At 45.7% G+C, this 15,303-nt stretch overlaps 1 protein-coding gene across 1 annotated transcript in view; it reads right to left on the minus strand.

Moving 5' to 3' along the window:
* Positions 1-14,315, minus strand: part of LOC5667033 (potassium channel subfamily T member 2) — a 150,290-nt gene extending 135,975 nt beyond the window's left edge. Inside the window, exons 1-2 of the mRNA XM_061648711.1 lie at positions 14,081-14,315; positions 4,257-5,493 (exon numbers count right to left, since the gene is read on the minus strand). Of these exons, the coding sequence (XP_061504695.1) occupies positions 4,257-4,384 (128 nt within the window). The 5' untranslated portion in view covers positions 4,385-5,493; positions 14,081-14,315. The remainder of the gene's footprint in view (positions 1-4,256; positions 5,494-14,080) is intronic.
* Positions 14,316-15,303: the final 988 nt, after the last annotated feature.

A 15,303-nucleotide genomic window follows, 5' to 3' on the forward strand; every position in this document is an offset into this window, starting at 1 on the left:
ACCACCTCTCCTCCGAACCATTGCCAGTGACGACCTTAAACCTCCCCACACAGGGAACTCCGAAAGCAATGTGAAGGTCTGTGCTGTTTTGCGCAATATTCCCTCCGGTGACAAAAGAACGGGCCGCGCCACGTCATAATAATTATATGCCACCCATATTTGCATCAAAACGCGGGGGAAATGTGTCCTTTCAGCTGACATCTAATCGATTGTTGGGAGGTTTTTTTTTAGGGGGCTGAACTGCCACGGGTCGATCCCCGGTATCGATCCGATCCGAAGGAGTTACCGCCACAAAACAGCTAACGAGCGGTATCGACAGCAAAACCGTTCCATGCTAACCTCCAATTATCAACAATTTGCTTTAATGTGGCTGACATTCCCGGCTGCTTTTAGCTCGATGCAATGCCTCCACCGTCTTTTTTTCCCCCTTTAACACACACACAAACACACAGTCATCTGTTTTGTTGTTTCGTGTCTTGACTGGTTCATCGCGAGTCTTCATCGATTTTTCATTTGGCCTACATTAGTTTTATCGTCGCTCCACGTCACATTTCCCAGCGGCTGATAGCGGCTGAGGGAGAGCACGAGAGCTTTACGCTTCATCTTCCCCAATACAAAAGGGAGAGTTTACCGTGAAAACAATCGATCCGCGCTAATGGATGGATTGGCCCGGTATATTGAATCATCCACTTGGCCCGGGGCTGCCACGAAATCACATCACCTCGGGCTGATCTTTTCACCACAGGACGCCAAAGGGATCGTACGATTTGTGCCTTTGGAGAGTTCGATAATCGATCAATCCACCACAGCGTCGTATCCACCGCATCAGCTTACAACGAAACTCAAGAAGCAAGAAAAAGGAAAATCATTTCCCGTGGCAGCGCACCGTAGTAGTAGTAGCGCCGGTCCCGAAAAGCCCGAAGCGGTCCTTTAGCGGTCCTATTGAAACGGTTAATTAAATTTACCCCATGCTCCACGATATTGCTTCGATGCACCTTTTCCGCTCTTGTATTATCGCACCTTTTCTGTTTCTTGTTGTTATTTTTGCCCTCTTCGGGAAGATCCCTCGCTGGTGAACTAATTTCCCTTTTTTTCCCTCCTGTGCGCTACCAACGAACCATTAGCGCGTGTGCACTGTACCAGAAGCTCTCCAGAAGGGGACTAATGCGACTAAACTCCTTGGAGTAATGAAAGGCGAGAAGCCGGGGTAAACTTGAAACCAACCCGAAAGCTTGGCTCTAATTTGGCCACAATGTTGGCCTTCATCTTAAACCCTTAAAAGAATATCCAGTACCAGTGAAACCAGTGCGGAAAGGAAAGCGAAGTAATTTGCCACGGTCTGCGGTCATTCCCACTGCTGCGGGTTGCAATATCCTTGCCGCTATCGCATTTAACGATCCGAAGCAAATGAAATGAATTTCCCTTTTTGTCGCAGATAAAGAAACTACGCTTTTGGTGCTGTAATTCAGAAGACTTGGTTGCTTAAAAAGATTGGAATTGATTTGAACTTTTTCGTCCGCCTTTGACAACGGGACACACGGGGTACATAAAAACCAGCTACATTCTTACCCTTTGAATGCTTTCTGTCGCAAAAAAAGGATGTTTCGTCCACAGAACTCCATCGACTGCACGAAGAAAAAGGAATGCTCGTGTTGAAGAATACACATGCTCTCGGTTTGGTCATGTTCCATGTGACTCGAGTCAGCCCAACCCATCTGTAGCGTCTGTTGTACCACTGTGGAAGAACATTGTTGAAAAGTCGTAACATTATCATAATGTTTGAAAAACCGTTTCATTCCCATTATCATGTCGGTTGGGATGTTCTTCATTCGTTGCCACTGCCACCAGGGTCCAGGGGAATGATCTTTGGGGCAAAAGCGTGTGTGTGTCTCCTTTAGGGGCGGGTGGTTACAAGTTTGTTCCGTCCCTTCTACACGACGGATACAGTGACGGTACCCAATTTACATGCCAAACTTACTCTCGGTTCCTTCACAATCGATCGATTGGAACGACAACTTGGTTTGGTCCTTCCCAAAAGCTGAGGGGGGAAGGACACTATAAAAGGATTATGAGTAGGTCTCAGTTCACCATTCACTCCCGGTGGTGAACCATCATCGGAACCGGTGCGAAAGGTCTGCCAAGAAAATGTATGCAAATAAACTACTTTCGTTAAGTACACAAACACACAAATAGAGAACGGATGTGTGTGGGCGAGTGGATTCCGTCCAGAAGCGATTTCCACGAACGAGTAAAAATGTATGCTAAAACGTGGAGACACAGTCCCCCTCGTTCGCTCTTTCTCCATACCCTAACGCGGAACGACTGTGTATTGGAACTCACAAATCGATAGCTAAATTATGGAGCATCAGACATCGGGCAGAACCTTTAGTGAAGGATTATAACCACATTCGAGCCCGATTTGCATCCGAATACGAGGTTCATCGTGAGCATTCGTCTGGTGTGGTTGTCTGTCCGTCCGGAAACGGTGATGCAGCAAATCGGTCGGATAATAGTGTTTGACGTATTTTCAATCGGGATTCGATAGGCCGGGGGATGTTCGGGGAGAATACAAATAATGCCACACACACACGAACCATCTGTTTGCCCACGATGGCGCAAACAGATTAAGCTTTTCTATTATAAACCGGTGTGCTTCGGGCTGGGTTGCGAAAATAGAGGAATGAAATTATATAAATGCACGCCTCAGAATGGTTCATTTTAATGGCAAGTATTTCACAGCGGGAGCATTTCCATCTACCATCCAATCCAGGTGAGTGTTTGTGTGTGTGAGAAATAAAATATGGACATTTGTGGACAAGATATTTAGCATCACACGATCTCCCCTCGCAACTGCACAGCGGGACGTTTATAATTAAGGGGAATTGTTTATGCTCGTGAAAGAGAACGATCGTCAGGCTAGTTTGGGTAGAATGGCTCTATGCCAAAAAGCTTCATGATATGAACTATTGTATGAACGGCGCGCGCTAACAACAGCGAACAGAAAAGCGAAAACCTCGAATCGATCCATCTGGCCGCGTAGATGCGGCTGCCCGACGTTGATTACATATCGCATGCAGTCAGACTCACATACATGGCATGTGTGTCTATGTTCGTGTGTGTGTCATTGTTAAGGGATTTTCGAACAAGTCCTCATGGTTCCCCGGGGAAGGGCTCACATGCTGGCCATAATATCCAAGAACAATACCAAAAACCCTACTATTGTCCAAATGGTGATGACCACATAGTTCCAATTTCGATCGAAACGCACCGAAACGCCGGCCATGCAACCAATCGATATCGAACGACCATAGTAGAGTCGTCGTTGTGGCCAACGATTGGAGCAACTCGATGCTGTTACCAACGATAAGGAGGAGCCCGAATGTAATCAATGAGCACAGCACTTGTCCAGCACTGAGACGGGAAGGGTTGAGTGTGAGTGTGGTTAACCGATTGTGTAAATAGAACTTTGCCAGAACTTCGTTTAAAACACCAATTAAGCGATTCGGTTGAAGTTTGTCTTCCACGAATGTAACTAATCCGTTAAGCTTCGTCCTCCCTCCTATCAGATAATTATCTCAGAGTCTTTCGGGAAGCATTCGTTCGATGGGTTAGCAAGCAAAAAGCTCCATCGCTTTAAAGGAGAGGACTTTAGTCCGAGGAAAAGAATTTACCGCACGTCCAATTCAGAACCACTCATTGTAAAGCAATGCTTGCTTGCATGTGTTTTATCGTAGTTATTTTCCCATATCTCTATTATCTGAACCGTTCCATCCGTACCTTTCTTTGTTGGGAATCCATCACAGCTACCCACACAAAACTCTATGCAAAAGTTCTTATATTCTTTGCTCGTGTGCTTGCATTGCATCGGTATGTACGGTGGCATTCCACCGTGAAGAGCAACGACAATGCACAGATTGCACTGCAAGCTAATGCAATTTCCATTCATGCTAGCGCTCTTCTTCTTCTTTTATGCCGTCGCCAAGGAAACCTTATCCAATGTCAACCGAAACTAGCTTTGTGTTCGAATGCCACCAATTTGAAGCATCCCGGCTTCAGAACGAGGGAATGCTTTTGGCCTGTCCCTGTCCTGTCGCGTTGGTATCGCGTCAATGTCCAAGTCAATCCCGTGGCAGTAAATCTCTCCCTCTCCAGCAAACTCGACAGCAACGTATATTGTACACAGAACACAGTAGTTGTCAGTTGTGAGCACCTGCGTGAGACGAGGGAAGAAGAGGAATGCGAACGCGTACACCTACCTTTCACCATCGTCGTTGAAAGCGAAATCACCGAGCAGCAGATCCCGGAAGCGGTAGCGCGGGGGCAGCGCCATCCGCGACTGCTGCAAGCTATCCCGGTCCACCACCTCGATGATTGTGTCCTCCATGACGCTGGTGCTGGGCCGGGGCGCATCCGCCCGCGGGATCACATATCCACCCGCGGCCCGCCGCGGCCGGGGGGATCGAATCCGTTGCCACACTTTGTCGGCTATTTTGGTACCGGTGCTGTGATACCCGTGCCTGTCAAAAGAGGTGCTAGTGGTGGTGGTGGTGGTGGTTAGGACCGGTCCACCTGACTCAACACCGCCAACACACCGCCAAGCTCTACCGAACCGCTCTCTACACTACGCTCTACGCGTTTGCAGTTGGATTAGATTTTTCAACTTTCCTTTGCCTGATTAGAGCGTGCGGAGAACAGGGGTATCTACACAAGGGTTAACTTCATCGCCTACACTGCCCGAATGTTTTCGAGCGTTCCTCGTGGGGGAGAGACAACTTGCAACACATCACACGGCTGCTCTACACTGCAATACTTACGCCACACCCAGGGCAGGGGGTGCTCGAAATTCAAATCACTTCACGTCACAGAAGCTTTTTCCGATTGCAACCGCAACGCACACCACTCACCACAACAGGCACCTTCCTCTTGGTGGGTTTTTGGACTTTCGTTTCATTTTGCTGCCCTTTGCTGCTGCGTACACTTGGTAACGCCCTGCCAACTACGATTGATTGAACGCACACTCATCACACCAAGCACCAAGGTGACGTTCTCGATGATGGACGGTCATTATGGCATCACATACACACACACACCGGTCACTGGTCACTGGTCACTGGGGACATTTTCGTAGGTGAAACACACAATCGGGGACACAATCACATGCACCAGCTTTCCAGGTCGATTTTGATGTCGGAAAACGAGGAAGATTCTTTTATCACTTTTCACGTACGATGTTCTGAACTTTTAATATATTGCTATTACTTCCGGGGAGGTTGTAACCTTCCTTGAGGATTTGTTTGATTTTCGCCAAAGATTTGAAAACTTACACTGCACGTGTAAGTAACAATACTTGTTTTCGAGGTCGTAAGACCATCACACCATCACACGCCGACAGTCTACGGGGTCGGTCCGGGTGTCTTAATGACCTTCACACGCTGGGTTGGTCTTGGTCGGGATCCAGGGTGTTTGTGTGTGCTCAGATCCGGAGATGGATAACTAAAAATAAATCCAAAGAATAAACACATTCAATGCTACTTACAATATCATTCAATTATTCTCTCTTACTCTCTCTCTCGCACACACACAGTTTCTCTTTGTTTTGTGCACTTGGAGCTGGTTGGAGTTGGTCCAACTTTCTGTGGATTTTTATTTCCAAAACGAAACTCGGCACTACACCCCAATGCTCGCTTGAAAGTCAAAGGGCCACAGTGTCGATCTCGCATAACATTACGACTCTTGTATTCCTTCTTTTGCTTCTCTTTGCAATCGCCTCAAGAACAAATGTATACCGAAGAAATGAATTTACCTCGAGCTGTGATTTGCCCCCTCGCTTTCGAATGATTTGTTCCCAAAAGATTCTGACCTTTTCCGTGGTGCCTGCAGGCGAACATGAAAACAGAACGGTTAATGTAATTCGATTACGGAATTAATCAAACCGGAATATCGCCCAGCCGGCGTTTGCCCCGAACCGGTGTGGCCATTTGCAAGCAGTAAGATTTTCGGAAACGGAACCCCATTTCTGTTACTGGCGGCAATCAGAGAAACAACTGTATTTGGAGAGTTTGGAGAGAAAGTGGTTACAGTATTATTTTTACTTCGGATCTATAACTCGAGCTTTATCGCCATCTGATTCCGGATGGGTAGTTTGTGGCTGGGGAAATAATCTATTTGCCGCGTTAAGTGTATTTATGTGACCTCGGTTACCAATAAACGACTCTAAATCCCTATTCAATGTCTCTGGATTGAATCGAGACATGAAGTTAGGAACTTTGGCAAATGCATTTGTTGGAGAAGATCCTTGATTGTGATGGATTACATTGCATGTAATTAATCACTTTGGATGTTCAACCACGCACAGATTCACGCGTGTGACATCAACAAAATACAAAATACTCGATTATTCCCCAGCGTTACGTTTCATCATAAATCCTCATTATCAATCGTAACTGACAAGTTGCCATCGTTCACAAACCACATAGCAATAACAAGTTCCACTAAACCACAACACAACCAGTGCTACAACTGATGTGGTTTGCCAATAGTTTTCCCACGCTCCCCAACATAAACCGAAGGTACGGAAATTGATTAACAAACAAATATGAATAATCAATGAGGCTTGCGAGCTAAATCTGCCTACCAGTTGCCACGGCCTCTCTCTCCAATTGGGGCTATGAAATGGAGCATGTATATCTGCTCCCTGCCCTACCGCCAACCGCCACCACGCATAATTGAGCATATCAAGTGTGTCAATTGAATTTTTCGCCATAATTTATTCATACCTCAACATATGCTCCCACGCGCACTGAACGATTTTACAGGCACACGCGTGCTGCTTCCTTTTGGGGCGTGATGCTTCCATTTACGCGTCCTTTCTTTTTCTTTGCGCCAAAAAGAAAAACACACACATGTATCCATGTTCTCCATGGAGATCTTAGACGGTGGTTGGCGGTGCGTGAATTGTTGCGACGCTTGCTATACGCGCTCAGCAAGTGATCACAGCGCGTACAAAGCGCAAGGGGCGGAATCTGGGGCTGGCTGGGGAGCTGTTCATATGGACGACACCTCACGCGAAGCTACTAGACGTAAGCCAAAAATGGCTCTTTCTTTGCTAGGAGAAGTTTAATATTATCCTGACTGGAGGAACGCTATTTTTATAACCTTAAAGCGTTCCTCCAATAGGCTACAGTACAGCGTTAGCTCTGAGCACATCGTTTGCAAAAGACGCAATGCTCTAAGAAACAGCTGGAAGCTAACTGTGACGCAAGCGATAGTGATGACGAATATATATACAACACTACGTCACCGTACACTGTGTGTAGTATGTATGTAGGACCGTCTAAATCCGGCACCCGCCAACATTCCTGGGCGCATCCGCATGAACGATCAATTATTTTAATACATTCTTTCCGGGCTGAAGTACACTCGTCCCATGTTCCCAGTATTCTGGACGGCAGAGAGAGAACCCTTCCCTTTTTTTTTGTTTACGTAAACAGCTTCATCGATTTTATGGTAATGAACTCCTCACATTTCGACACCTAAATCAACCTGGACCTGGTGCGACCTACCTGTAAATACCGTTTTCGCCGGTGCAATCTGAAGTACAAGTGGGGCCACCTTTCCCCCCCCCCCCTCTGATGGGACATTTCTGCCCTGCTCAACGTCATCCATCAAGAGTAAGATTCTTAACATGCAAGAACCACCCAACGGGAAGCTATAGCTGTGTATTAAAGTCCTGGAAGGTATCAGTCACGTCGCAAACCATTGAATTACGAAGCAATTCCCGAAGAAATCTACACCAGACATTGGTGCGCCCAGGACGTGAGGAATTTCTCGTCGGCAAATATTTGATTCTCGGGTGGTTCAACAACACCGCCAGCCAGGAGCGTGTCAGCTTTCTGCGTGCAGAAGATCAGGTTCTTTCTTTTTATCCTCCTCCCGTGCTGACAAGCGGTTTAATAAGGAACGCAAGTATTCCTCCGCGTGTTGCGGTTTAACGGTTACCAACGACGACGACTGGCTCAGGTTACAAACAACGGTTGCGTATTATGTCACGCGATTCCACCTGGGCCTACTACACAAACCTGCTTGCCTGCTTGGTGTTTTTAATTATTCACCCAAAGGAGAGCGCCTCGCGCCTGCAGCTTCTTTGCATATCTGGATGCTCCAATCCCAAAACCCGGATGGGTTCTAATGCCCTTTGCCCGAGTACCCGAGTACCCGGCCGATGCGTGGTTTACCTACCTTAGTATGCATATATTTATCCTGCGAGCTCTTGTGGGAGTTGATTCTGGTCGCTCTCTCTCGCTTTCGACTCGCACACAGAGCACACCAATATTTGCATAATCGTACCATGCAGGCACAACCACCAGCGCCGCCACACAGCAGACATTTAATTGCAAATGACATTCAAATGTTGCCACCTTCTGGTTCTGGTTCACCCTTTGTGTTGAACGTTCTCTTGCGTAGATAATCATTCATTGGAGTTCTAAAGCATGGCCGGAAGGCCCACGCGTATCCCGCCGCATCTCGGACTCCATCTAACCTCCTTCTAAACGAACCTCTTCTCAAAGTAATGCGGTTTTCGGAAAAGTCTAGACAAACAGCAAAGAACAGAGGGGGAAAAGGCTTGGGAGTTCGATTTGGGAAATTCAAAGACATTTCGCGCCGAGGCCGGCAAAGATTGTTCGTTGTTCGTTCTTAGGGCAGTACAGTACACACCGTGTTTCCTGCCTTCAGGTGAGATTGGTTTCAATTAACATAGAACACCGTACCGCTGGGCGCCTTTTATCTCATTACAGTGAAATTGAAATGTTTTCTAGGAACTGTTCTTTAGACAATATTTCAACAACAGCAAAAAAAGGTCACCCCTGAAAAGGGGGTCAACCTGGGACGACCTTTGTGTGCCAGCGACCAGTCACACAAAAGTTTGGCGCTTATCGCGCAGCATGGGTAGTTTATTGCAAGGATGTGGTCGTTTTTTTTCTTCTTCTTTCTAAATCAGTTTAAAATGAGAAGAGTTTTTATCTATCCTCAAAAGAATCCTCCGTTTTCGGGGTTGAAATTGTTGCCACCCAAAGAGCAAAGGGGCATTACTTTTGCTCCGTACATATCTCACACACACAGGCCATCGGGGTGCTGTACAGTCTTACAGTTTACTGTATCGGAATAAGCACTTTAAGGCACTAAGGTTCGGTGAAAAAAGGGTCCCTTGTTATAGCAGTTTGCTTTTGGGATGGATCCAACACACTGTGTGTTTGCAGGAACTCGAACGAAGAAGAAGCTCCTCCTAGAGCAGCAGCAGCAGCAGCTACATTGCCGGAATTACAGAGCAGTGTATGCAGCAGTAGGGGAAAGTGGGGCAAAATGGACCGATTAAGGATTTTGCTGTGTATCTTATTGGTTACACCACTTTACACCGATATTTTGACGGCAATTGAATCGATTTTAACGTCTTATTCATGGATAAAAATCGGAAGTTTACGCAATAATAACAAACATATACGTTTAAAATGATTTTTTTTAATCAACGTCAAAAGTCGTGAAAATATATTGTTCGGGGTAGAATGGTCTTGCCTAAGGGGCAAAATGGTCTTACACATCAAAACTAAAGGGGCCAAATGGACCACAACATTGAACTTAAGGCTTTGGTTTAAGCTCTTGCATCGCGGTAGAATTGAGAAATTAAAGTTTAGTATTTAAGTGTTTTATTAAATAATTTAGTCAAATGCTGGAATATTTCAATAATTTACGTGTTTTCAGTATCTTATCGATGTAGTATACATACAGCACAATTGTATGCATGTAAAGCTAGTTTATTGTGGCGACCTTAGCTTATACCACATCCTCATCATGTTGCTTCTGTCAAAACATACTGTCCATTTCACCCCATGTTCCCCTACAGCGAAATTTACTTCCCAGGCAAATGTTTCAAATGTTCCCGGACTGTGTTTGGAGCAAAGAACACAGTTGCTTTAGGTGGTACAAGGGTACACCGGCTGTATTATTACTATTCGTAGTAGTAGTAGTGTTGGTAGTAGCAAATGCCGGTGGATAGATCGTTACGTTTTTTGGGGGATGAAGCAAAAGCTTCTTGTGTTCGCCCTTTTACTTGCTCGCTGCACAAACACGCTTTTGTAACATCCTTTCCCACGCGCGTGGCGTTAGCCGGAAGAACGCCTAAAGGGGCATGGGAGGTGGTGGCTCGTGCCGGCTCGAGTGTGTTCCAAAAATAGTTTGTCCCTACCGAAGGGAAAATTCGTCACGCCGACGATCGAAGGTGTCGACGTCGTTGTCGCCGTCGTCGTCGTCCTGATCGAAGGCTGAAGCACGGCCGATGAAGCATGAATTTCGATGTCCACTGATTTGAGCTCAGCTGACAAGGGAGGCAAGTGGCCACAAATGGAACTCGCAGCACTGTAGTTCCCCCAAAACAAAACTTCATCGGATTGAGCCGAGCTGAAGGGGACTCATTATATCGGAAAAAGTTGGCTCCGCAAACACACAGGTAAGGCAAAAATCGATGTAGCCGAACGTTCGATGAAAATGTCATCCTTCTGTTCTGTTCGTTGGTGTGTGTGTGTGTGTTCGCCCCCACACAGCGAAAAAAAAGTCTAGGCTTGGCGATTAATTATGCCTTCCATCCCCCGTTCCTCCCCGTACTATCCTGCCACGCGGGTGACCTTTTCCCGGTTTTGGGGAAAAAGTTACCACCTTTTCGGAGCAATCGAGGAGAAGAAGGCGTTCCAGACGACGACGACGACGACGACGACCACGGTGATGTGATGGTGATGATAATGATAACGATTGACCGAGTTCAACAACGTCGGTTTCTCATCGATTTCTTCTCGATTTTTTTTCGCCCTCCGGGTAAACTGTGCTTTACATGGTCGAGGCATTCTTTAAGGAAGTGTGATGCGGCAAGCTTTTCGGAATCGGAAATCATCGCCGTCTATTTGCGGACGTGTGGAGCGCCAATGGACGCAAAAGCAAAAGATTGATTGACTACTGCCTCTTCTGCGCGTCATACAGAATGGGAGTTCAACATTGGGGGTGTCTTCTGTGAGCAGGCCTGTGAAGTTGTGAACGTAGAAGAGTTGATCTACCCCGAAGCCGACATACTAATGCTCCGGAAAAACGCAACAGATAATGGCGCAGTTTGTGTGGAAAGTGTGGGTTTTTATTGTCTGTTTATGAATAATTTCCCTTTCCCAATAAGCCACAAACCCTTCGCCATATTTGACCACCAATGGTGGACTGTTTTGGGTGGTGAAAATTAAGGGCCCCACTGGGGAAGTGTAATAAAATTTTGTGCGGAAAGTGCACATAAAAACGGATGCCCGTATTCATTACACAACAGTAACCAAATAGGGAACGCAAGCCAAAGAGTGGAAGCAAAATTGGTTCCACGCAGAAACAAAAAAACGGGGCTCCTCACTCGAAAATGAGATGAAAATTGCTTCTAATGATGGTAGAGGCCCACGTTTTGCACGATGCAAAAAACAGAAAACTGCCAGCAAAGGATTAGCCCCAAAAAAGCGCCCTGCTTCTCGATGGATCACAGATCATTTCCGCCATGTGAAGGAGTGACAAAGACAAACCGAACTTTGTGCTTAACTTTGTTTTATGGTGCCGGCATTAAAAGGTTCACTCAAAGGTTGTTTTTTTTTTTTTTGATAACTTCTCCCAGGAGACGAAATGTGTGTGTGTGTCCCGTAATTGGTGAAAGAAGCACAATCATCAGACAGAGAACGCCTGACCGCCTCTTGTTACAGCCAGCCAGCACACCCGGTGAAGGATAATTAAAACTGAAATCTCTGACCTATACGTCCTTACGATCCTAAGATAGGAGGGTCATTTCGCGGAGGCGATAGCGAAAAAAAAGCTTAATTGATAAACTGCATCGTTGAGTTGGATTTGTTTAAAAAAAGTTATGCTTTTTGGGACCCCGTTTTGTTTGCGTCAGCATAGAATTAGTCTCAAAATGGTTCACGATGACATCATCCTTTCTTTTTTTTGTTTGTTATTGCATAAACTGCTCTTTACGCAATTAAAACAATACAGATGGCCGCGGGTGCCGCGGTGTTTAATGTTGTAAAACAGATACGCTGTTTTCTTTTCAAACGTCCGTTGCGCGAATGTCCGAACTGTGTCCGTAACTGCCCAGGCAACGAAGCCGAGCTAATAAAATCATGGCAACCAAAGTCAGCGGCACCATCAGAGCATGGTGCTAACTAGATCGTAAACTTTGTAGCTTAAACACACACATACAGCGAGCAGGGTTATGGTGGTTTCTCTCACACTCACCCCAAATGCCAGATGTTCGGCAAGACAAGAACTGCTAGAAATTCGACATTAACTTACACCACCGGGCCCAAATCTCGGACACCATCTCGGGACACACAAGTTCAGGTGGTGGCAAAACTATCTCACTTTTTCACCTCAAAATACTACCACCACAAGACAGCTATGGAGCGCTACAGTACAGTACTAAACAATCTGATCAGACGCGCTCTGTTGACCAAGGGATGACAGTTCGATCTGTCCCATGACACCTGTACGGTGTTTATTTGTTTGTGCTCTTTGTAGCTTAATCAACGCCATAGTAGGCGTTAGAACAAACATGCACACAGACACACATCGACGCTTTATACTATTAGATCATAGGATAGATTGTTTGTACGCGCGTTGTTTATCATTCTAGAGCACTGGGGCATTGGTCGTTATCTATCGTTTCCTTTTTTTCTATCTCTCCCTCTCTCTCTAAAAACACGTGCCAGCCATCTGTCTTGTCAGCCGTTTGATCGATCCGGGAAAAAGGCTTCGCATACATGTTTTCATTGCTTTCCTTTCATCTGTACACGTTTGTGCACGTCTCTGTGTGTGTGTGTCTTTATGTCAGCTGTCGCTTTTGTTTGTTTTTCACTGCACTTGACTCGTTCACTCAGGTTCAGGTGCAGGTGACACATTTCCTCACCCTTTTTTTGTAAATTTGTGCAACTTATTCCATTCATTAGCACACAACGCCAGGGGGGAGAATCGTTTGAACATTGAACCTGTCTGTTAGCACACCAATTTTCGTCCGTTTCTACTGCCGGATATATCGGATGAAGAATTGTAACATACTGAATCAAATTTAACATCACTCGAAACATAAAAGTAATAAAAAAATACGAAAAAACTTGTCCATTTTCCCTTTCAACTCAGAACAACACACACACGCGCGCACACATCCCATACAGAGACAGATACCCAATTTGATGAAGCCCAATTTGATGAAGCACGTTTTGCACAATCTCTTGTCGCAACACACATAAGAGTAGGCGAGGAGTAGGCAGCTGCTGCTGCTGCCGCTGCTGCTACAAAACAACACATTTGGGAGAAAGGAAAACAACACTTTTCGTTTAAAGTACGAAAGTGTACGGAGAAGAAGAAAAAAAGGAAGAAAAGCAGTGCCGCCGCCGGCAGGATAGTGTCGTGACAATTGCCCTCGGCCACTGCCCTTCCCGTTTTTGCTGCGAAGCCTTATCGCTTGGCTACACTTGATATCCTCGCTTGCTGGGATGACTACGGACACTTCACTGCACTCGCAGCATCTTCTCACAGTATGTTTGTGTGTTTGTGTGTGCCGTAGTGTGTTAGTGTATGTGTCAGGAGGATCACCTCCCTGACCCTGGTGGACGGAAAGTGGCGCACGTGTTGCGAGTGTGCGACTTGTGTGTTGCAACCGGTCGGTCAAGTGCTCGTGACCGGTTTGTGCAAGTGGTAGCTTGCAATTATCATTAGAAAAATGGGTACGCGGCGAAGGGTAGTAAGTAGCGAGTGTAGTGGTCCTGTTGCAGGTGCAAAACACCCCCAATCGGCCATAACCATGCCGACCACAGTGTCTAATCACCACCAACACTTGAATGTTCTAATATCTAATTCCTAGTGGATCACAGAACACCCTCATTAATATGGTCGCACAGCTGTATGAACTGCATCACTACACTTTAAACACAACTCTGATTCATTTCATCTCAAACACACATTATTACATCACGATCGTACACCAACCCAACGGATTATTGATCACACCTTTACACACCTGCAAGAGCAGCCAGCACAACGGCGGCAATTTCGACTCACGCGGCATGCACGCACGCACCACCTTTAGCGGACGAGCAAGCACGCACGAAGCAGAATTCCTCCAATCCGTTCTGGTCCGAGCAAAACAACACACTCGCGACGAGTTTGCCGGAGAAAAACGATTTTCCCGGCCAGATGTTCAAGACAGCGTACGTTTCGTAATGCTCCGTGTCAGCCGAATCAGCCGTCGGTATGGTCGCGACTGAGTATGGAACTGTAGTTGATGCTCCTGCTCTTCGAGCGAGCAAGCTTCCTTCCGAGCAAGCTCCATGCGGTTACAGTGCTGGACGCGTGTCGGCACACTACACACTTGGCAGATGATTGATCGTCAAAAAAAAAAAACACATTTATTATTGGGTTATTTAAAATATGTTACTAAATTATTATAATTACTTGGCTAATATATATTTTTGTTTCAAATTTTTGTGCTCTTTATAGAAAATGATAGTTTCTATGGTCAAATTCATGTTCCAAATTAATGTGACTTCAAAGTTTATTTCCATTCAGCAATGAGTTTCGACCATAGTTTACCGAGGACCGTACGAGGACCCGACATTGAGAGTAGATTTCCCGCCTATTGCAGCCGAAATGGGGAAAATGCTCCGAAATGAAAAGCTCTCTGCTTCTCCTTATCAAGCTTTTCCCATCTGCTGCTGCTCTCAGTAAGCTCCGACAATTTTCCCCTTGTTAGAATCCGCTCAAAGAACGTTTGGTCCCTTTCGTGCTGTTGTTCTGGCGTATTTTTACGTGATTTGGTTTTATTTTACTTCTGTTACTTTAGAGAGCTTTTATTTTAAGGGGAGAATTTCCACTGTTACTTTCCAAAGCTTGCATTGGGGTTTAATGTTCTTGTATGATCCATGAGCTGTGTTATGCTTTGTATGATGATGTATTATACTATTAGCGTAAATAGAATGTGTAGAAATTAGTCAGATGAATATCTGTTTTATTACCTTTCATCATGCAAATTGCACACTTTTACCTTCACCAGACTCCGTAGTGCCATATGTGAAACAGCACAATAGTTTAAATATTCAACAAGTTCTTTCACCGCAAACAGCTATTTTTAGCATGCAAAGTTTATTTTAGTATCGCCATATGCTGCACAGCTACATTATGTTTATTGTGGAGTTTTGTTTGCCTTAACATGGCACCCAATCAAAATACGGACCCTGAGCTTGA

This window comes from Anopheles gambiae, chromosome 2 (genome assembly GCF_943734735.2).
Source record: "Anopheles gambiae chromosome 2, idAnoGambNW_F1_1, whole genome shotgun sequence".
NCBI lineage: Eukaryota > Metazoa > Arthropoda > Insecta > Diptera > Culicidae > Anopheles > Anopheles gambiae.